General features: G+C 37.6%; 1 protein-coding gene across 1 annotated transcript in view; it reads left to right on the top strand.

Annotated features, from left to right (window-relative positions):
* Nucleotides 1–24,773, top strand: part of CEP85L (centrosomal protein 85 like) — a 109,671-nt gene that overhangs the window by 12,354 nt on the left and 72,544 nt on the right. Inside the window, exon 2 of the mRNA XM_063310693.1 lies at nt 13,177–13,338. Coding sequence (XP_063166763.1) covers nt 13,177–13,338 — 162 coding nt within the window. The remainder of the gene's footprint in view (nt 1–13,176; nt 13,339–24,773) is intronic.

A 24,773-nucleotide genomic window follows, 5' to 3' on the forward strand; every position in this document is an offset into this window, starting at 1 on the left:
GTAAATAATGGGGAGTGTGCAAAGTAGTCTTTAGTAAGTGGAAAACTGTATGTGTGCTATCATGATTGGCTAATATGATGATGAGAAAAAGGCTACTAGTTATATTCTAAGAATATAACTCAATTCTTTGAGGTCTCCTTGGCAACGGGATCCTCTTTCAATTCATACTACAAATTTGATTTCTGCTGGAAATGATGTATCTTAGATGTAGTAGTTGTTTAAATTTGAACTACATTTCCTACATTTCCATGAACGGAGTTCATGTCATCAGAAGGACGGACTTATTGTGAAGGGACACCTCAAATACCTCCCATCGCTGTTTTTATGTCTATACCAGCAAGATAATAGTCTTACTGTAATAGAGGGGTGTATAAATTCACCCTCTCTTGGTTTAACTTTTCTTTCATGATTAAACTAATGGGTTGCATGAAGATGATATAATAATTTACCTCTAATGTCAGTTTAATTCCCTATTTTCTAATGTATACATTACTGCACAGTGTAATAGCTGCTGGAAAATGGCTTCTTCCTGTTCCAGCTCCTTAATAATACATGAAAGGTTAGGTCATATGCATTTGTCCTGGTCTTGTTACTTTAGTGTGAATTTTGGCAATAATGTGGTGCAGAAATAATAATGAAAAAGAAGAGGCATTCTCTCTCTTTCTGTAAAAATATATAAACTACAAAAAATGTTCAAGGAAGGTAAGAGTAATAAATGTAAAACCATAACAGCCCACCAAAGCCAAGTTAAAAACTAGAGATGCGCAGCTATTTGGATCCAAGTTGGAAAAGGGCTTCAGAGGGGATGTGGTCGCTCTTGCTGCGCCTCTTGGAGTGTCGTAAAGAAACCACTTTTTCCTAGGCTTGAACAGTAGCTGGTGTCATCTCAGAAAAATATGTGAGTTAAAAAGGTATTAGGAGGTGGTGTCAGGTTGCAGTGACCTTATGTAGCCTGTCAGTGCCTTGTAACCCAAATGCATGTTTTCCTTGGACCTTGCAGCTAATGGCCAAGCCCAGGTAAACGTGCAGCTGATTTAAGGAGGTGCTGACGAGAGAAATGAGTGCATCTGTGTCCCCTGTGAAGCATCTTTTCCATTTTGGACATGAATAGCTGCACATCGCTCTCAAAATCTTTACTAAAACATAATTAAAACACAGTAATAAAACAAGCATCGCCCACCATTTCATACAGTTTATTATATATCAAAGAAACTTACCTTGCCATAGCTCTATTTCTTATTGAAGCAGTGCTGATGTAAAACGCTGTGGGTTGATAGCTAGGCCTCCATGCAGTTAGAGCTGTCTCAAGCCTCTGGATATTCAACAATTAAGCAACCTGCTTCCTTCTTTAGATTTCTAGGTGGAAACCTCTTGCTGTAACTGTAAGGTATGTCATGTTGGGTATATTAAATATGTGTCGTGATGGGTATATTATAAAGCTACCAGCAAACATATGATCGTTAAAAAAACATTTAAAATGATAGTCCATCTCTTATACAACTAACAACACTGAGTTTCAAAGTAGTTGTAGGTTTTGGTAGCATGCGTCTTATCACCTGGTTATGTGCTAAGAACTCTCCGTCTTTGCTTTATTGTATACAGAATCTTTTTGCATTCAGGCCTGACCTTTTGCTCTACATTCTGTTGGTTTTATACAGGATGCTTAGTGTTATTACACACTCTGTTTTTTAAAGTACAGGTAATCCTCATTTAATGACAGTAATTGAGCCCAGAATTTCCATTGCTAAGCAATGTGGTTGTAAAGTGAGATGGCATCGCTTAGCAACAGCAATCCTGGCAATTCTCCTTGCTGTCTTTAAGTGAATTTTACCAGTCGTTAGCCTGAGCACCCACCCCAATCCAAGCAATTCTGGGTTTGGTCCCTCCCAGCCCTGAACACTGCCTTCAACTCCCCCCACCCACCTATCTCCCCCTCATCTCTGCCTATTTGGAAACCCTGCACCCTGCCTTGTGGGTGGCAAGCAGACCCGGAACTGTGCGACTCTGGGGCTGCAGTCAGCTCTAGCCGACCTGCGCAAAGAGCCAGCCCAACTCAGCCCAGCCACGTGAAGAGCCAGCCCAGCCAAGCCCAGCCACCATAGCAAGCTCCGGCCTCCCCAGCCTGCATTCGTTCATCCAGCTGCCTCCTCTCCCAGTTCCCTGCACCGATCTTTTGACTTTTTCACCCAGCCACCGTGGGCAAAGCAGAAGCGCCTGGCTTCCTTTGCTGAGTCCTTTTTGGACCCAGCTTCTTCAGTGAATGTTTCCTCCATGTGGCTCCCTTTGAAGTACTGTCTTCCAAAGCTTACACTGTCTTCTCAGAGCCTTTGGAGAGCTTCATGCAATTCGGCTGGGCTGGCTCTTCGCACCACTGGGCTAGGGAGGCTGGAGCTGGCTGCAGCCCCAGAGCCGTGCTGTTCCAGGTCTGCTTGCCACCCTGCAAGGCAGGGCTTCCAAAAGGGTAGAGATGGGCGGGAGATAGGTGGGTGGGGGAGTTGCAGTTGCAAGTGCAGGCGGGCTGCCAAGCACCTGAATTTTGATCACGTGACTCTGGGGGTGCTGCAACAGTCATAATTTCAGGCACAGGTCGTATGTCCCATTTTTTCAGCGCCGTCGTAATTTCGAATGGTTACTGAATGAATGGTTGTTAAGTGAAGACTACCTGTATTAGATAGTTGCTGTAAGGCAGCGGTTCCCAACCTTTTTGGCACCAGAGACCGGTTTCGTGGAAGACAATTTTTTCACGGACAGGGAGGGGGACGGTTTTGGGATAATTCAAGAGCTTCCTCTTTTTCCTGACCTTTTATTCTTTTTTCTTCGCGCTGTTTGGAGATAGCAGCCAATGGGCTTGCTTTCTCTGAGACGAGGCGGAGCTCAGGCAGTGATGCGAGCAGTGCGGAGAGGCTGTAAATACTCAGGCTGCAAATCCGCTCACTCGCCCACTGCTCACCTCCTGCTGTGCGGCCCAGTTCCTAACAGGCCACGGATCGGTACCAGTCCGCAGCCCAGGGGTTGGGGACCCCTGCTGTAAGGCATAACAGTAAAAAAAAACATTCTATGCAGAATGCAGGTAGTCCTCAGGTTGCAATGGCAATCGGGATGAGAATTTCGGTCGCTAAGCAATGTGGTTGTAAAGCGCGACATCACATGACTGCATTGCTTAGCGATGGCAATCCCCATTGCCATTGTTAAGTGAGGACCTCATGTGACCGTGACATGGGAAGAGGCAGGAAGCCAGAAGTGCTTGCTTATGCTTACGCCTCTGAAACCACATCCCAGGCAAGCGGGTTGGTGAGAGTTGTGGATGGGTGCCACGGGTGGATGCTACAGACTACAGGCAGGTATTATGGGCAGGTGCTGCGGGTGGGCGCTACAGAGTGCCAGTGGGCAGGCAGACACTATGGATTATGAGATTCCCCTGCTCCTTAGGAGAAAAAGCAGTGGGAGTGACTTGCAACCTCCTTCTGGCTTCCCTCTTTGACTTTGCTTCTGGGAAGCTGGCGGGGAAGGTCGCAAATGGTGATCATGTGATCGCTGGATGCTGCAGCTGTCTTAATTGTGAGCTAGTTGCCAAGTGCCCGAATCTCAGTCTTTGAGGGGATGCTGTGACAGCTGCAACTTCTAGGATCAGTCGTACTTTTGCCCCGTCGTAACTTTGAGCAGTTGCTGAATGAGTGGTTGTGACCTGAGGACTATCCGTAGTTATAGTGTTGCTCTAGGGCTACAAATCTGGTCTGCAGAAATCCAGAGGATCACTAGATGGCAGCAGAAAACGTAAGAAAAACTTAATTCTTGTCATATATTTCTTGTCTTGATTTTTTACAGGCTAGACCTGGTAACCTGTTCTGGAAACAGCTTGGGAAAAAGCAAGTTTATTGTGACGATGAAATTAGAAGGCCTTTTGCTCCTGAATGAAAAATGGGCTATGGTTTTTGGACTCTCTGTCCAAGATTCTCTCTTAAGCTACATTGATTTATTATTTAATAATAATTAAAAGAATTTCCCACATGCAATAATCAAATGATTGATTGATTGATTGATAATCAAATAATAAAAAAACTGGGGTGAAGAGTGCAGTATTTAGGAAGCTGGAGAGGTGAGCCATCATAGCAAGAATGAACTAGTGAATTGCTTTTACGAGCCAAAGTAGAAATAAGAAACATCTGTAGCTCAGATTTCTGTTTCTATTACGTATTAATGGATTGAGAATAAGAAGAGACGAAACAACTACTAGTGCTACATAATTCTGCTCTGAAACTGCACACTATGTTAATAGCAGAAGTGATTATGCAAATGTGATTCTTAGGCAAATAACATTTAATTTATATAAATTGCTGAGTTTGTATAATTTGTTATGTTCTATTTATTGTGTTTGCAAAGGCATTTTTCCCCCTTGGCATTTGTAATGTTATATTGAATATGTTGAATATTGCAAGGAAAATTGCTTTTATCATAAACGTTTATGATAAAACGATAGATTACTTTCATTCTACTAAAGCAAGTAAATGGTTAACTGGATACTTCCTTATAAGGGAGGTTGAGCAGAAAGTTAAGAGAACTTGGGGAGAGGTGTATGAGGAGAGAAGCGGTTGAGAGAGTAAAAGGAGAGAAAAATACTGAAAGAAAAGAGACACTAGTGGCTCTGATGAAGAAGTAAACTGCCATTCTGTAAATAAGCATGGAGTTCTGTGGCCCGGCTCTAGAAAGAAGCAAATAATAGCAATTGCTTATACAGTGTAATTGTTAAATAGTTTTGTTTATAGTCACATGGTTCTCTCATACAGAATATAGTAAGATACGCACATCCTCTTGCTTAGAATTATGCTATCAGGAAAAGAGCTGCTAAGAGAAGGTAACATCACTATAAAAACTCTTTAATGTTTATCATTTTGGGGTGACGTCAGTGAGATCCTAAATTATGTTTATTCTCAAATAAACCTATCCTACTTCAGACAAAATTTCCATCCTTTTTCTGATTACTACAACCTTCCTACAGACTTATTAAATACATATTTTTGTATTCTACTGTTCCCAAAATGACAATATAGAGGATTAGAAACTTGAGATTTAGGGTAAACAGGATAAAGAGAATTTGGGGACTATACAAATTGGAAAAGATTCCAAAGTCCCTGCTTAAAATGATGGGGTGAACAACATATATAGACCTTGAGAGCTTAGTAGTTGGTATAGATCAGCCTTTCTCAACATTTTGACCCTAGAGGAACACTTGATATCCTTTTCAGGCCTCAGGGAACCCCTGCACATTTAGGCTCAAATACAGGCCAAAGTTACCGAATTACTATATTTGTTTTATGTGTAGGCCTCTGTATATGCATTTACAGTGTTCTTAAACTAAAAATAAAGAATGAAACTTACCTTTTTAATGTGAAGTTGCCTGAATTTGAAATAATTTTTTAAATAAATGGTGATCTCCCAGGGAACCCCTAGAGACCTCTTGCGGAACCTAGGGTGCCCCGGAACCCCGGTTGAGAAACCTTGGGCAAGATTGTTTTCTAAAAAATCATTCCATAGCACTCAAAACATGAGTGTTTCAGTATGCTACAGCAGATTGTTTATAGAGAGTCTTTCTAGTGCCTTTCTATTTATACATTAAATGTTCTAGGGCTGTAGTTAGTAAGTTGTACTTGCACACATAAATAATTGGACTACTAAGCACATGTACTGAGTGAAAAGATCAAAGAGAAGCTTGTGTCTGTTGCCTTCTCTTCTTTTTCTTCTGCATGTCAACTCAAAACTGCTTGGCTTGCAGAACACCATCTCTTCTTTGACCAGTGCTTTTTTTCATTTTGCTTCTGTTTTTTTTTTTTTTTTCACTGAAGAACATGAAGCTTGTGTGGAATGCAGTTTAAATTATTTTTGTATATTGTGTACAGTATACTGGGAATATTGCCTAGCAGTAAAGGTTATTACATTATATAAAAAAGTGAAGGGTATAAGTCAGGGTATATAAGGGTATATAAGCCTTATCACGAAGCCTGAAAAAAGAAGTCTCCTTTAATGAATGGCAAAAGTATTCTGCTCACATGTGGTCCAAAGCATTTTTTCCAAATCATTTCCAAAGCATGCACAAACCTATAAGGGGAAATTAGAGAAATGGATTTAGAAGTACAGTAAAATATACATTGGTACATTTGTTTAATATAAGTTGGATAGAAAATTACTTAAAAGTTCTCTGTTAATGGGGTTATTTTTTAAGTCATCGTTTCTACTATAATTATATGTAGCTGAAGCCTGGCTTCCTCTCTCTCCAGCATCTAATGATTATTTTTGTAGGAGAAATGGGAATTTATGGAATGTTTGCCTCAGTGAATATTAGGTAATATAGTAATATACTTTTTCTATTTTGTCTGTGCATGTCGGGGAAAATGTATGTGTTACCAGACAGGACCGGCATAAATTAAATTCCACACATAGGATAATGAATGTTGGATTTTTAGAAGATCCTAAATTAAATATATCAGAATTACAGTTTTAATGTAATTTTAAATTACATTTTAAATATATCAGAATTTTAATTTTCTTAGAGTTTTAGAAAACCTTATTTTAAACAAATGAATATGTGAATAAGGCTATCTTCTTAAAATTCAGCATGGGAAGAAGTTGAATTAGGAGAAATCTAACATTCATTATCCTATGTGTGTTCAAAATATTATATGGATTTTAAGTTATAGCATCCAGTGGGAATCTGGCCAATTCAAGCCATAGCACAGTTTGCTTTATTAGTTCCCAGTATTATTAATTTGTTTACTATATTTTAAAACTGCAGCTCTAAGATACAATATTCAAATTGCTGTTCAGTCATTCAGTTACTTCCTACTTTTCATGATCCAATGGGCATCTTTTCACCAGGATTCTCTGCCAGTAACTACTTCTTTGAGTTTTTATAAACTCATGTTTGTGTCATCAGGCGATAAACCTAGCTACCTTGTCTTTTGTCAGCCTCTTTTTAAATTGCCTTTGATTATTTCAAGCATCATGAACTTCTCCAGTGGCTCTCGCCTTCAAATTATGTGTCCAAAATATTTAAGCTTTAGTTTTACTGTCATAGCTTCCAGGAAGTAGTGTGGCTTTACTTCATATATTATTGAATGATTTGTTGTTTTGTGGTCCAAGGTATTCTTAACAATCTAACAAATTTATACAAATGAATAATTGTCTCCAACATCACAAATCAAAGACATCTATTTTTTCCTCATTTAGACAATCCAAGTTTCATGGTCATATGTTACAGTGAAAAAACCATAACAATATATATTTTTATTGTTCCTATGACATCTCTGTGCTTTAATATTTGTAAGTTACATTAATTTCTACACCCTCATCCTTCTTTTAAATATAATTTTTATTAAATAAACTTTTTACTAAGAAGATAAACAAGAAAAAAATATTACAAAGTAAGAAAGAAAAAGAAGTGTTAAAAACAATAAAAAGTGAGGAAAAAGGAACAAAATTACTTAAAGAAGCAACTTTCAATCTTCTTTACAGCAGACATACTTAATACCATTTCCCCCTGTTCAAAATTACATAAAGTAGTTCCCTTCTCCCCATATACAGCCCTTTTTAATTGGTAAATCCAGGAATCACCAGTTCATTTTTATCCATTTTCAGCAAAAAGTAAAGGGTTTCCAGTCTTTTATAAAAGTTGTACTTGCTCCCTCTCTAATCAAGCAAGTCAACTTAGGCATTATTGCAAGCTCTACCATCTTCATGGTCCATTCTTCCATTGTGGGTATTTCTGTATTCTTCTATCTTTGTGCATATAATAATCTCTATACCCTCATCCTTGTGAATTTTTGAACTTAGGAAAATAAAGTTTGTTACTGCTTCAAGAATTGGATTGGTATTGCCTGTTGACATACCAAATTTTGTTTTGCTTTGTTTTGTTTTGAGCAACAGACAGGCTTTGCACTCTCATCTTTCACCTTCAGCAAGGAATTTCTTAAGTCTTCCTCATTTCCAGCCATAAGAATAGTATCATCATTATATTTGAGGTGACTAATGTTTCTCTAAGTAATTTTAATTCCAATTTCTATTTCTTCCAGTCTACCATTTCTCATGATATATTCTGTGCTTTTTTTTTTTTTCGTCCTTTCAAATCCGTGTTGACTCCTGACAACTGCCTAGACAAGTCCCTGCAGTCTTCTTGGCAAGATTTTGGAAGTGGTTTGCCATTGCCTTCTTCCTAGGGCTGAGAGAGAATGACTGGCCCAAAGTCACCCAGCTGGCTTCATGCCCAAGACAGGACTAGAACTCAGGTCTCCCAGTTTCTAGCCTGGGGCCTTAACCACTTCATCAAACTGGTGCACTCTGAATAGAAGTTAAATGAGAGAACAGTATACAGTGTGATTGGATGCCCCCACCTCTTTTGATGCTGACTTGTACATCTGGCAGTTATTATTCCATGTATTGTTAAAGTCTGGATTGCAAATATTGAACATTTTCTTAACCGGCACGAGGGATAAGTGCAGTTGTTCAGTAATTTGAGCATTCTTTAGCATTGTCCTTTTTTGGTATTAAAATAAGAATTGTTCTTTTCCAGGCCCGTAATCACTGCTTTCCATACCTGCTAACAAATTATAAGTAGTGCTGTAACTATCACCCTGAAAAGTTTTAGAGTTTGGCTGGTGTTTTTAACAGAGCTCCTGTAGCTCTGTTGTCAGCTGTAAGTTCTAGAGCCCACTTAACTTTCCAGTGATCAAACCTTTTAAACTTTTTTTCCCATTAGATCTTTGCCTTCTTTGCCTTTGATCATCTCCGCCTTTACATAAAAGTTTGCCTTGAATTCTGTAAGTTTCCTAAATAAATCTCTTTTCCTTCCATTTGACTGTTACCTTCAGTTTCTTTGCATTGCTTATTGAGATGTAACTCCTTGTTTCATAATCTTCTCCAGAAGTGATTCTTCAGTGAATCATATTTAGATTCCTCTGCCTCTGTTGCCTTTCGTTTCCTGCTGCATCAGCAGACAGCCATTTCACCTTCTGCTGCTCTTTGCATTTTGGGATATTTTTGTTTGCTTCACCCTAATGATGTCATGAACTTTAATCCTGAGTTCCTCTGCTACTCTAGTTATCCAACCTGATCCATTAAATCTATTCTTCACCGTAACTACATAATCATATGGAGTACTGCTGAGATTGTACCTTGTTGGTCTGATGATTTTGTTTTGCTTAGTATAAATTGAAATTTTGCAAAAAGAAGTTTGTGAATTGAGCTTCAATCAGCATCAGGTCTTATTTTTGCTGATTATAAAGAATTTCATCATTGTTTGGAGAATATATAGTCAGTTTGATTTTGGTCCATCTGGTGATGTCCACATGCAGTTTTCATTTAGATTGTTGGAAGAAGGTATTTGCCATAAAGTTTGAATTTTCTTGGCAGAAGTCTTATTAGTTTGTTTCCTGCTTTCCAAGGCCAACTTTTCCATTATTCAACATACACAACTTTACTTTCAAGTTAAGCATTTCAGTCTCTTGTAATTTATATGTTCTTGGGGGTTTTTTGTGGAGGGGAGGGTATTTTGTCAACAAAGTGTTACAAATTGCATAAAATGTTCAATTTCTGTTTTCTCTGCTTCTATGACTGGAGAATAGACATCATAATATTGACTGACCTAACTTTGACACCCTCTTGTTAATAATGATGGCTACTCCATTTTTTAAATGATTTTCTTCTCTGCAGTAAAATATCTGAACTCCTCTGATATGAAACTCATTCCAATCTGTTTTAGTTTACTTATTCATGGAATAATCAGTGTTTAATCTTGACATTTCTGCTGTGATAACATAAAGTTTCCTTGGTTGATGGTTATGACTTTCCATGTATCAATGATATACATATATTTGTACTTTCCTTTTTTTCTCTGGGGCACATCAGGAACTAGACATCCTTTTGACTTTAATCCAGCCACATTGTTGGCACCAGTGCTCTTCGAACTTGTAGCTATTTGGATATCTTCCAATATGGGGGGCTCATCTTCCAATATCATGCTTACATTTCCCTAGTTGTGAATGTCCATTTGCTTTTCTTATCAGAAACCCAGAGTTGGCCTGCTTCTTCTTTTTGCAGTGAATCATATTTCGTCTGATTCCTTACCTATGATCTGCCTTTCATGGGTGACCCTTCTGGGAACATATACTCTCAGTTATGTAGCTCATAGTGCCACTGAGATCTGAAAGCCTGTTTACCAGTAGAAGGCAGAATTGCAGATAAAGTTTTACTAAAGTCAGTACTCCCTAAACTGTCTGCAAAAATAATATGGATGCCCCAAATTTGCCTCCTTCAGGACATCATTACTGAAAAAGCCCTTTCATTATGTGAGGGAAATTTGATAATGGTCCCTTGTGGAGATCTTAGTGTCCTAATAGGAAAATATGAGAAGGGACACTTCTTCAGGTTACATGACTGCAAGCTATTTAGGGTTTATAGAGTAATACTACTTCGAGTTAGACCTTGAAAAATGTCCTGGCCACCAGTGCATATAGCAAAGCACTGATATATGATTGTATCAGATGATACAGTCGGCTCTGCTTTGAACTAATTGAAGTTTCTGAATCATTTTCAAAGGAAGCCCCACATGCAATCTATTGTAATAATCCAGCTGGGAAATTACTGAAGCATGAAAAAGTGTTGCAAGGATACCTCTGGGCAGATATGGTTGTAGCAGATACAGTAACCTCAGCCCCTAAAGCACATTCCAAGGCAAAGTGGCCCCTTGGATCTCTAGTGAGGGTGATAGATCCAGGAGTACTGTAGGCTGTGTACTAATCATTTTAGGTGCAGTGCAGCTTCCCCTAAAATAGAGTCAATATCATTTAACTCAGAAGATCACACAGAGACACCACACAGTATATTTGCTTTTAAGTCTCAGTTTATTAGTCCTCAACCAGTTTATTCACCTTTTCAGGTACCTCTAAAATATAAACCACAAGTATTAAAGGTATCCGCAAGATCTGATGCTGTCATCAAAATGATGAAAGTAGCATTGTGTTACTGCATAAAAGCTCTCCTCCTTTCATAATGTGTGCTGTATCACAACACTTGTACAAAAAGGGTGGAGCTTATGGTATAATTCTGCTTTCATTATTTGCCATGCCCCCCAGCCCCCCATGTAGACACCTCTAACTAAAAATAAGATATATTGTTGAGATATTGTTTAGTATCATCTGCATATGTGGGACCCTTCAGTTCAAAAATACAGTAGTTTTGTGCAGATATTTAAAAAGCCGAAGGTAATAATATTAGTAATGCCGTAGCATAACAGCCAAGGGTGAGGAATAATCCGGCAGTACGACTTTCTGGAATCAACCATCCATATAGGAGCAGAATCACTAATACAGTCCTCCTACGTTATAACTTAAAAGGATGTCATTATCAAAAGCCATTGAGAGGTTGTACTTCCCCATCTCTTGGTAGAGGTTATTCAAGAGGATGACCAAGGCATTTTCTTTTTCAAAGCCAACCTCAAACTGGATTGAAATAGATCTAGAAAATAGTTTCATCTAAGCATGCCTGTCATTAGTGTGAAATGCTCTCCTGTTCATCTCTCCTTGTAATTTATATTCTGTCTACTTCATCTGTTCTAACTGGCAAAATGGAAGAAGGAACAGAAGGATTACATAGGGGTCCTGGCAGGAAATTGAGGTCATGCTTGTGCATTGTTTGCACAACAGCTTTATTCAGTATAGTCACTTTTACATCCATTGGTATGTGATTTGTAAAGTCCACTGTTTAAAGTTTGCATTTGTGGGAGAGGTGCTTTAAGGACCTGAGAATAAGAATGTTACATGTCAATGCACACTGTTGGTTTCTACAATTCTCTCTTTAGGTCTGAGTAGCATTGTCTTTTAACCATGAAGACTCGTAGCAGGACACAGAATTTCCTCTACTGTACTTGGCAAAGACAAGGCAAGTAGGGTAGTGAGTTTTGCAGCAGCATGATGGATATGTGTACAGATGGAAGACAGGACAATTTGGGGAAAAAGTTACAGTTCTCTCCTTTCTGTAGTGCCAGAAATAAAGATGAAAGGGAATGAAACAACTGGTGGTAGTATGAAGGATAGAAAGTAGAATATTAAAAGAGATTGTGGCTGAGTAGCCAGAACACAAAGTGTAAGTGCCTTGGGGTCTTACAACAGACAGCTCCTGGAATTACCTATCAAAAGGTGTTCCTCAGTTGTTTTTCTCCCTTCCTTAACTTTTTATTTGTGTGTGTGTGTGTGTGTGTGGTAAGAAAAGGGGGTAAGAAGCAGCAGTGGAAAAATAGGAAATAATTACAAATAAAAGGCAGCATTTTTCAAATCTTAGCAACTGTGTAATTGAATGAGGCAGAATGACTGTACAAAAGAAATATAGTTTCTGTTTGGCTTTGTTTAGCTATAAAGTTATGTTTGTATAACTGTGAACAGCATAATGCAGCTTTCCTCATTAGCTAATTGTTTCATAGTTATTCTTTTTCAAGTTTTTTTTTTAATCTGATATACTTTGGACTTACTGGAATGGTGAAATATGTCTTATTTGTAATAAATGGTGCCAGAGCTCGTAGAATCTGTATTTTTTTCCTAGCCACCATATTTTTCGTGCTGTATGCTGTCATGATAGATTGTTTATGTCTGTATGATTGTGAAATTCTTCCATTAAATATAATAGTTGATGAAATTTGCTTTAGGGTCAGAGATCTTCTGTGATTAATATAAATGGAAATCTTCTGCAGGGAAATGTATTGGGATTTGATACATGAATACCATATACATTAAAAATACTTATCCATCATTTCAGCAAATAAATTTCAGGCAGAATCAAACTTCTATAAAGCTGAGTCAAGTTTTATGTGTCCAAACTTAAGATTTCCTGCTTACCTCCCAGATGCTGTTAAAGAAAATTTAAATTTTGTATAATCTAAATCCCTAGCAAATTAAAGTTGAACAGAAGTAAGAAAAAACATAATAATTGGTTAATGCTGATGATCTTATTCCAAGCTACAAGAGATTTTTTATTTATATTAACTGAAGTTCACGTTTGTTTATATGAAGTACACCACAGAATTATTTCCTAGAGTTCTTGCTTCTAATTTTATACATGAGTAATTTCTACATAACTGAGTTTATATTTAACTCATGTTAAGCTAATTTTGTATTTAAACACTTTTTTTTTATGCAGGCCCAGAATGTTCTTCATCAGGATGGTTATCGGGTACTGATTCTCTGTGGCAAGCCACAGCAGGTCCACCCAGCCGTCAAAGTATCCATATCAGAAGACACAGCATAGCTTCTGACAGTGGGGACACAGGCATTGGAACTTCCTGTTCTGATAGTGTGGAAGGTCAGTAGATATGCTTAAACCAAAGGACATCTTATAGAAAATGAAGAAAAGTGTTGTTTGAATAATTGAAAAGCTGAGAAAGATACAGATAATTAAGGTGACCTGTTAAAGGAATAAGAAATGCAATATGATCTTAAGGATGATTTTCTCAGGAATTAAAACCATTGTTCCTTTTTTAATTTAAGTGTAACTGTAATACTGTATCCATGCTTTTTATTTTCCTTCTATTTTAAAAAAGTAAATATAAAAATCTTAATTTGAGAAAAAAATTATATAGTTACAGTAGAATGCACATAGTTTATCATTTTTTTACATGTTCTCCTAATCAAAGAAGCAGGAGGGATAAAATAAGTAGTTTTTTTTTTTCCTGGTGTTACCTTTAAAACAATCTAAGGAAATATATCAGTTTAATATTTATAAGTTTTCTACAAACATAATGTAGTATATCATGACTAACAATTTTAATGGTGTAAATTTATTTAAGTTTCTAAAGGAGTGCTGCTGAAAATACAGTTATTGGAGTAATTAAAAATCAAATTAACTAACAGAAATCATTGGTAAATAAAAGAGGAAACAAATGTCTTGTGAATGGTATAAAATGCATTTGATTTAATCAAAGCATATGAATTCTTGTTCCATATACAAAGGAATAGAAAGACTCTAATATATTTATAATATGCTACTTATTCTGTTTAATGAAGTTTCAGGAGAAAAATGGTGATACGTTTTATAAAACTCTTATTAACAAATTGAGAAAGGTAAACTGTATATGAATATTCAGTGAAGATGGGAAATCAGTCAGATGTAATGAATCAGTTTTAGTTTAGGGTTAAGAAACAAACTGTAAAACATGTTTAGGCTTCATTCCTGGAGGTTTTTAATAGAAAACCAATTGTGCAGTTGTAACATAGGTACTGAGTATTTCCTGGCATCTGGGCCTTGGTTTTACCAGTTATCGCATCATTAGGGAGTCACTTTTTAAATTAATTTGCAGTAAGCAAATTAATTATTTGCTGACTGCTGTGTTGAATAACTGATGAAGTGGTGTAATGAGAATGTGGCCATGCAGACTGCTCATGTATAGTTAATCTTGTTCCTCGGTTTTGGTATGGCCTTCTGGAAAACAGTGAAGACAGAATTGTTGCAAAACACCTTTGGTGGCTGATGCTTATCTTAATAGAGAGGTTTCATGAATTTTTAGTTACGGCTATTTTTGAGTTGTTGGAAGAATGCTTTTTTTCCCACTCTCCCCCACCTTTTATAAGGATGTTTTATTGTTTTGTAATGTTGTATCATATATTGTTTTAATGTATCATTTTGCTATATATTTTATTGCTTTTATTATAAACTGCCTTAAGATATTTTGGCATAGAAAACTATATATAAATGTTGCATGTAGCATGGGCATGATGGTAACCTAGTTTACACCTGCTCTAGTTTAATACTCTCCATGGTTTTAAGGAAGAATTGAGGGAGGTGAAGTGGGTTAAGAGATGCCTGGGGTACCACTGGAGGTCAATGAAGAACAAACTCGACTGAACACAGGTTAAAGCTGCTATTAAGGCCCATCTTGTGGCAGTAAGGGCAGGGAAGTGCTAATACTTCACCCTTACTGTATTCATGGAGAGCTGCCTGGAGGCCCTGTTTAGGGTGACCAGAGCCCTCTTGGGTAGAGGAGAGTCAGAGGTACGCCTAAAGGGCCACACAGAAGATTTTGCAGAGCATTTGGCAGACAAAATAGCTCAGATTCATTCCCAGTTAGACGCCACCCTTGGTCCAGGTCATGTGAAGGTGCCTGGGATGCAGTTTAGCCATGTTATATGGGAGGAGTTTGAATCTATTGGCCCTGAGGAAGTGGACAGTGTCCTCATGAGTGTGAGCTTGGCCATCTGCTTATTAGAATCATGCCCCTCCTGGGTGGCGAAGGCTTCCTGGGAGATGATGTGTGCTTGGGTTTTGGCAGTGGTAAATTCTTCTTTGAGAGAGGGGGTGGTTCTTTCTGCCCCATAAGAGCCATTGGTCCACCCCTTCCTCAAGAAGCCATTGCTAGACCCAGTCATACTGGACCTCTTTCAGCTGGGTTTCAGGCCTGGGTATGGGACTTTAAAAAGTATTGGTTGTGCTTTTAGATGATCTCTGGCAAGAGCAGGAAGGGGGTAGTGCATCCATCCTTACTCTACTTGTCCTCTCGGTGGCTTTTACATTCTGGACCAGTGGCAGGGGTTGGGAGTGGGTGGCACTGTATTGTACTGGTTCTTTTCCTTGCTTCACAGCCAGTTCCAGTTGATGTTGATCAGGAGCAAGAGGTCCTGCCCTTAGTCCCTGCATTGTGGGGTACCAGTGTTTGGTACTTTCTCCACTCCTGTTTAACATCTATGGGAAGCCACTGGGTGAGGTAATCTGTAGAGATGGAGTGAGGTGTCATTGGTATGCTGATGATACCCAGCTGTCTATCTCTGCCCCTGCTGAAGTAAGCGATGCTGTTGACCTTCTGTCTTGGGGCATGGAGGCTGTGGGGTTCAACCCTTTGAAGTAGTCCAGATAGGAAACCATTAGTTTACCTTTATTGTAAGGTTACAGTAACAGAATCTTGCAAGACTGAGAGCACTTCACTCCCTCCTCTGCCTTTACTTTCCAGAGAAGTAGGGAGGTTCCCTTCTGAGATGTTTTCTCCACCCCCATCCCTCTTTTGGACTCGAATTTCTCTTATCAGACCATTGTCTAGGCTGTGGCTCTTCCTCCTGTCTCCCAATACTGAAAAACATTAAGGCTGCTAGTATAGATGGTACAATTTGAAGACTAATTAAACCGTAGGTGTGATTTGCTTATGAAGTGGTTTGCAGAATATTTAATGTATATGTGAAGATTACATCTGTGTCTTATGATTACAAAAATGTCATTGTTGTACCCATGTACAGAGGGAAAGATAGCATGAGTAATGCAAAAACTGCAGGCTATTAGTTTCATCAGTGTGCCTTGGAAGGTATTTGGCTATATTCTTAACGATAGGATACAAGAGATGAGTAAAGTTTGGGAAGCACAGTGCAGATTTATACAGCAGGCAGTGTGCAGATCAAACTTTGTTCATTAATAAATCACCTAGAAATAGATGAATGTGAAAAAGTACAGTTGTTTATGTAGAGAAAATGTATGATAAAGCAAATAGGATTGAATTATTGAATGTTTTGCATGAATATGATATTGAAGGCTGGTTGCTGAATGCAATGAGAGGGATATATTATGGAAATAAAGCATGCATACGAATAAATGAACTGTTCAATTAATCTTCAGCACTGAGTAGGGAATATGACAAGGAAGTTTGATGTCCCGTCGGCTGTTTAATATATTAATATATGTTGGGTAGGGATATGAATGTGTGCTTTTGTATGCAGATAAAACTGTGTTGCTGGCTGGGAATCTGAAAGATTTCCAACAAACTTTAGACTGCATGTTGCAACAAGAAGTATGGAAATTAATTATATGAAATATAAGTAAATTTATATTATTATATTATGTCTTAGTACACAAAAAACCAGGGTAGCAGGGTTTGATAGGAAAAATACAAAGTTAAACACAAATTATGAAAACAAGTACAGGCAGTTCTCTTTAGCAACTGCTTCATTTAGTAACCGTTCACAGTTGCAACAGTGATGACAAAATAACTTTACAACCAATCCTCCCATTTATGACCTTCGCAGGTCTGTAAAGCAAAGGAAAGCTGAAGTAAGATCATAAGCACAGTCGTGGTTTCACTTAGCAGCTGCTTCACTTAATAACCAAGTTGCTGTCCCAGTTGTGGTTGCTAAACGAGGACTGCCTGTAGATGAATTTTGGCATCTTTATAGATTTATTAAGGATGGAAGAGTGAGAGAAATTTTAAGATATGCAAATGCTGGTAGGAAAGTAGTGATTAGTACTCAGTCTGTTGTGAAGAATGAATATTTGGCAAATGAAGCAAACATGGCTGTGTAAAAATAAGCTTCCACATAAGCTTTCCATTTTGATGTATGGAAAGAAGAGTTGATGCATAAAAGCAAGTTGTGTGTAGTGAAAATGTTGTACATAAGAAGTGTGTATAGTAAATAAGAGAAAAAATAATGAATGGGTGATGAATGAATATGGATTGAATACAAAAGTGAGTAACCAATGTAAAGAAGCACTTTGAGGTGGTTCAGTCAGACAGAGAGAATAAATACATAACACAAAATCAATATCAAAGAAAGTGCAAATGTGTTGAAGGGGAAGAGCAAAAAAGTAGTTTGGATGGAATGAATGAGAGCCTGAAAAAAAGAGAGGGGAGATTTTTTTTTTCCTATATTGTTTCTATTTAATTTATCTTGGGCTATGGTTAGGGTTAAGGTTAGCTGTCCAGAGTTATTTGAGATTGGGTAGGATTATAAATACTACAAATAAATGACAATACTGTAACATACTGATCATTAAAAATACTAAAACCATGGAAACCATAGTGTGTTGCAATTAATTATCACAATATATGCCTTTATAGTCCTTTTTATTTTTCACAATTTCTTGTAAGCATGTGTATAAATGATAGAGTAAGGACTGTGCTATCTTTAAGTATGCTTTTATAGGCTTTCATACAAAATAGTAAAAATAATAATGTAGATTAGAAAATAGAAGTCAGGGATAGAATAAGTTGTCTCCCAGAACCACAGTTCACTTTTTCAGTGCTATACACTCTCTAACCAAAGGATTGGTTATCAGCAGTAACGTTCCCCTATGGTTTTTATAGATTGCAGTTAGCCTCATCAGGCTTATATATCACCTTCTTATACCTCTATACCACCTTTTTCTTTACTGGGCATGATTTTATTAAACATTCATGAATAAAAAACACACGATTAGAAACCATTCTTCATGGTATTTATAAATCTCTGATAAGCCTGCAATTTGAAGATTTAAATGTCATCCCCTTCTAATGGATATTTACTCTTTTTTATTATTGGTTCCATTTATATCCTAGCTTTTTTCCAGGAGTTTAGGCTGACAACAATTAAAGCTGTAAATTCAATTTTAAAAAGACTACAAATAATTACCAAAAAATTCAGTAAGAATTCTTCTGAGCTGTTGAGATGACAATAAAAATTAAAATTTTTACACTTCTTTGGATTGGATTGCCTTCTTAAAGAGGAAGACATTAATAATCAGTCTAAGTTTTTTTTTTTTAATTTGTTCAGTTGTGTCTGATTCTCAGAGACTACCTGGATACGTCCCTGCAGTTTTCTTGGCAAGGTTTTTCAAAAGTGGTTTGCCCTTGCCTCCTTCCCAGTGACTGGCCCAGGGTCACCCAGCTGGCTTTGTGCCTAAGGCAGGACTAGAACTCACGGTCTCCTGGTTTCTAGCCTGATGCCTTCACCACTACACCAAAGTGGCTCTCAGTTTAAGATTATCATAGGTCTACTTCGGCGGGCAGGTAACGGCGTTCCGTTTAGTCATGCCGGCCACATGACCACGGAACTGTCTACGGACAAACGCCGGCACTTCGGCTTTGAAACGGAGATGAGCACCGCCCCCTAGAGTCGGACACGACTGGACTTAATGTCAAGGGAAACCTTTACCTTTACTAATTGGAGAATAGTGTATAAGATTAGTGCTTGATCGTCTGTCTCCTTAAAGGTTTTGTGGCAGTTCAGCATGAGAAAATGATAGCTATAACATGGGGGCTATATTAAATCTTACTTCCTAACATTTTGCATAGTTATAGTGTCTTTCAAATGGCGTGGGAAGAGTACAATATTGTTTCTCCTTCCTCCTGCTTGTAGCCTGATTTTAACAAGTTTTAATCTGTTTTATGGTTGTTGCCCATCTCAAAAGGTAACTTCAGGATGTTCTTTGTGTTTCTTGATTACATTTGCCAAACAGTAAATACCTATTTTAGTATCTTTTTTCCTATACAAACTGATTATTGCCAAGTCTTTTTTCCCCCTTTTTTTGTAGACCTGCATTTCTTCAGTGTTTCTAGAAAAAATGCTAAGTATCATAATAACTTTCAAAAGATAAGCAATTGATAGGCAAATATGAAAAATACCTCAGCTAAACCTGTTGCTTGAGATTTTTTTTTTCAAAAATATTCTTTTGTTTGAAAATAAAGTGAAGTGCAAAACAGTGTATTTATTTATGTTCTATCCCACCTTTATTATTTTTATAAATAACTCAAGGTGGTGAACATACCTAATACTCGTTACTCCTCCTGTTTTCCTCACAACAGCAACCCTGTGAGGTGAGTTGGGCTGAGAGAGAGGGACTGGCCCAAGGTCACCCAGCTGGCTTTGTGCCTAAGGCGGGACTAGAACTCACAGTCTCCTGGTTTCTAGCCTGTTGCCTTAACCACTAGACCAAACTGGCTCTTAAATATAATATGTTGAAAATACCTTAGGCCTTAAAATTCAGGGGCACAATGCGATGAAAGAGGCGAAAGAGGTAGCTGTAGAGTGGTTATGCATTGCTTTTCTTTGGAAGTGAATAACGGTTATTCTTGTGCTCAGTGGCTGCTTCATTTTATTTGTTTTCTTTTCCTCTTATATCTGAACTGCAGGCCTAAACTGCAGGTTATCGTTCATCGGAGGAAACAAGTGTTCAGCTGAACCCAGTTCAATTCGTTTAAAAGAAATAATTGTGGATGGAAGACAGAAGGTTAAAAAAAGCCTTATTACTTTTGAAAGAGAGGAAGAAGACATAATATTTATTCAGCTCCATTGATTTTTATGGGAAGAATATGAACTAATATTGTTATATGCCCCACTTCTTTGAATGGTATAACATTCCATGAGCAATGCTTCAGGGTTTAGTAAGGGGTTTTCTGGTTGAAAAATAGAGAATTATGGTACACTTTATTTATTTACTAGATGTATGTTCTGCCTTTTCTCTGACAGCTCAAGATGTTGTAGATGAGGATCTCTTTGAGTGTGTAAGGCAGCATATAAGGATTGGGGTTTGTGGACATGGTTTTGACTGCAGGGCAGGTTCTCCCCAAAGTTTTTGGATTGCAGAATGCCCCGTGGTTTTATTCTACCCCTATATTTTTCAATATTTATATGAAGCTGTTGGGTGAGATTATCAGGAGATGCAGGGCATAGTGCCATCTTTACTGGTTGACACACAGAGCTTCTCTTTCCCTTCTTTGATAGATGTGTAGGCCACCATAGTCAACTCCCGCTTGGACCAAATTGTAGTGTGGATGCAGCATATACATTAAAACTGAATCCAGACAAGCCTGAGATTCTGGTTCTTAGTGATAACTCTTTCTGGCTGGCAGGGTACTGCTCCACCTTTTTGAATGAGATTGTAGTTCTCTGAAAGAGTATTTTCATAGTTTGGGGTACCTCACAATCCTGCAACATCCCTGAGTGCTCAGGTGAGTGAGCAGTGGGTGATGAGTGCCAACTTACAGTTACGCTTGATTAATCAGCTTCACCCATTCCTGGATAAGGCTGACCTGGCTTCCATGATCCATGTGCTGGTTACCTCTCACATAGATTATTGTAATGCACTTTATATGGATATGCCTTTGAAGGAAACCTGGAAATTGTAACAGGTCCAGAATGCTGAGTCTAGGCTTCTGTCTGGTATCACTCCTGAGGAGTGTGTATCACCTATCCTGTTTCAATTGTACCAGCTTCATATTACTTTCCAAGCTAGATTGAGACTGCTTGCATTAACATATAAATCCTTTGGCATTAGGTCCCACCTCCTTATAGGAATACCTTCACGATTACATCACCAACCTGAAGATCCATTCATCCTCCATGGATCTCTTACAAGTGCTGCTTAGAAAGGGGGCCTAGCAACCTCTAGTGGCAGGACCTTCTTGCTTGCAGAACCGCTATTGTGATATTCCTTCACCCTAAGGAATGCAGACTTTACTCTCAGAGGCTGATTTTAAGAGAAGCCTGAAGATTTATTAGTATAGTAAGCATTCTCCTTTTAATCTTAGCACTTTTATGATTTTGTATGATAGTTGATTTGGATTTTATGTATTATTTATTTATTTTGTATGCTGCCCGATGCCCAATGATGTATGCTTTTATTTCTATTATTTATTGTTTTATTATTTGATTTGATACTGCTTTAACTGATGTTAACTGATGTTTAACTCTGTAGTGTCTGAATTTAGAAATTAAGCAGAAGATTGTGTGAGTGTAGCTTTGAAATAATTAACAACAATGTTCTGTAAGTGGGCATTTAAGAATTAATTGTAACATACCTATCTACTTGTTTTGTCCTTATCATTTTATATGCAAAGGTAGATGGTTTGTAGTTTCACCATGTTTCATACATGCAAAAAAATGTGGGTTTAGTCCTACCCATTTCAGCTAAGGACTCCCTGCAGAGTTTTTGAAGATAATTGGGTTGGATTCAGAATTGGGCGCAACAGAAGTTTTGGACGTTATGTCCCTTTGAATGCAGATAGGCTTTTCGCCTCATTCTCCCTCCCCCTTATAGATCCTTTGAATACAGAAATATGTCTGAAAAGTTGGGGGACTTGCAGAAGAAGTAGAGGAGGCAATGCTAGGAGCCTAAAAGCAACAGTAACAACAACAACAACAAAACCCTCACTTTTTCCCAGCCGGAAATCTGTGCTTGGATCCCAATTGCTTCTGTGAATAAAAGAAGGAGTCCTTCTTAGAGGTCTAGTCTTGTTCCAAACCATTGCCTCTCAGCCTCAGTTTCTCTGTCAAAATGTGGGAAATTGGCAAACTTTGATGGGGATTAGTTGAAAACAATAAGGACTATGGGTCACTTTGAAAACCAGGAAATACAATTGTGGAAAACATTATTTTCTCAAGATAGCTGTAGCTTCAGGGGTTCACAAAATGATTGTTCCAGGAATGTAGGTACAAACTCTCTACTCAAAACTAAGTTGGTATCTTTAAAGAATACACTGAATACAAATAATTAGCAATATTAGTAATATGCAGTTGGAGGCACTGTGTGCTCTAACTAAGGCAGTATATTTGAGTGATAATAAAGTGGTATTTAATGCTAGAAAGGCAGAGGAAAGATAAGAGAGGAAAAATAGATAAGAGAGGAAAAATGTAGACCATCTTTCAACATGGTGGAATTCCATGGAGAAAAGCAAAAAGCTTTCGCCCAGATTTTTTTTTCCTTCTAACGAATGCACTTAGTGGAGGGAGCAACTGTCTTGGCAGCATGTTGTATTGATTTCTAAGTTGGAGACTGAAAGGCTCTAAGATTCTGTAACAGAACACTGTAATTAGTTGGAAAGTGAACTGGCTGTAAATCAAAAATGGCTTTGTAGACCAACCTGCTCATTTTATATTGAACTGGAGTTAAATATGCCTCTTATTCTTCTATTGATTTTTTAACTATTGCTAAGGAACCAAGCATTAAAAGGAATTATGTGAATATCAACTTGTCGAATTTAAATATAAGACATATTTTTCCAATATATAAGAAGAGAAGGGTTATTATATGACTTTAGTAGTTGACTAATGAAATACTGTGATTTTGAGAAGCATATATATTAGAAGTGACATCTAACTATTTGTGCCTACTGGAAAGATTTCTCTTTTTAAATCTAAATTTAAAATACGGATATAAATATGTTTGTTCTCCATATTTTTAAAGCATAGACATTTATCCCCGGTCCTCCTCTTCTCATAAAAAAGGCTCTGGAATTCGAGTCAAATTCAGCTAGCATTAAATTTCTTGAGCCACGTTTGGTGCAAAGATTGTTGGTTCAGTTCTCTCACTGAAATCTATGTAGTTCAAAGTGCTTAATAAGTTGGGATTTCACTTTTGCACACATGACTGATAATGTAAAATTATAATAGCTGTTCTGTAAATTGCTTATTGTAAAAGAGGAGAAAAGAAAGATGCAATAAACAATATGGAAGTCTTTAAAATAAAGGGATCTAAAAATTTGAAGTCTTTTTAAATATAGCAAAACATTTGACTGTCACTCTCATTACATGTACTTTTAGAAGCTCAGTGCCGCATGAGAAGAGGCAACGGGATTACTTGAAAGCTGTAAATATATACATATACATAGTCCCTGAAAGCGTAGAGCAGGGTTTCTCAGCCAGGGTCTGTGGAACCCTGGGGTTCCCTGCGAGATCACGATTTAGTTAAAAGATTATTTCAGATTCAGGCAACTTCACATTAAAGAGGTAAGTTTCTTTCTTTATTTTTAGTTTAAGAACACTGTTGATCATATATACAGGCCTACACAGGAAACAAATATAATAATTTTGTAACTTCTGGCCTATATTTGAGCTTGAATGTGCAGGGGTTCCCCGAGGCCTGAAAAATATTTCAAAGGTTCCTCCAGGGTCAAAAGGTTGAGAAAGGCTGGAGTAGAGATTGGCCCTGAAGCTGTAGTAATCTACCTACACACGATAGATGATCATACCATGCTACACTAATGAAATTATAGAAAGCACAGCAATTGCTGATAACATTCATTGTTTAAAAAGCAATGTGGATGCAGATTGTTTGTTGAGAAACATATGGACAGAATAGTGCCTGCATATTTTGCTGTGTATTGTGTATTCTGTAAGAGAATTCTTTGAAAAATTAAAGTTGTGAGTCCAAGGATTATGGTTCATGGGGAAGGGATTTTCCCTTTCGGCTTTCTCCTAGGAGATATACATTACTATGAGCGGTCACAAAATTCTGCAACTCTCACTAGGCTTAATGTCTCAAATTGGTTCTCTTCCAGAGTTACTACCTATCAGACATAAGAAGGATGGAACAGGTGCTGGAGTTCCCCATTCTACTGCACTCCTGTATTTTTCACAGTCTGCTTTTAATTCTCCCTCTCAGTATTTCAGCAGTTAATGTGCAGTTCAGTTCTCCCCAAGCTTATGCTTAGAGATAAAGAACTGGGCTGCCCATATGGATGTTGACTAATATGATTTACAGCTGGAAAATTTTAGGAGTCTTAAGTGAAACAATGTGCACGTTCAGAAATTCTACCAAGTATCCGAAACCATTGTCAGAGGTAGGAAATAAGATGTGGAAGTTTTAATACCTGGATCTAGTTACCAGATGGAATGATAGAATGTTTGTTTATTGAATTTATTTGTTGCCATACAGTCTCCTGGCAGCTTACAAAAAAAAAAAAATCCTACATTCAAATTACAGCATAGATATGATATAAACAAACAAACAAAGTTCAAAACAAAAACATCTGAAATGATGATGCTAAAATGTACAGTACAACTAAGCAAACCAATCAATAACTTCAATATTTCTATATTCAACATTTCTACTGTAGCAGAAATAATTACTGTATCAACCTCACAGTAATAACACAGGGTGACCCCAAGTTCTAGAATCTCTTACACTCATAAAATACCTTTAATTTCAAATCATACTCAAGTATCTGACTGTTTAGCACATTGGGCAATTACATTCCTGCAGTAATGTTACTTCCCTCTAGATTATAAGAT

The sequence above is a fragment of the Candoia aspera genome, chromosome 1 (genome assembly GCF_035149785.1).
Source record: "Candoia aspera isolate rCanAsp1 chromosome 1, rCanAsp1.hap2, whole genome shotgun sequence".
Classification (NCBI taxonomy): domain Eukaryota; kingdom Metazoa; phylum Chordata; class Lepidosauria; order Squamata; family Boidae; genus Candoia; species Candoia aspera.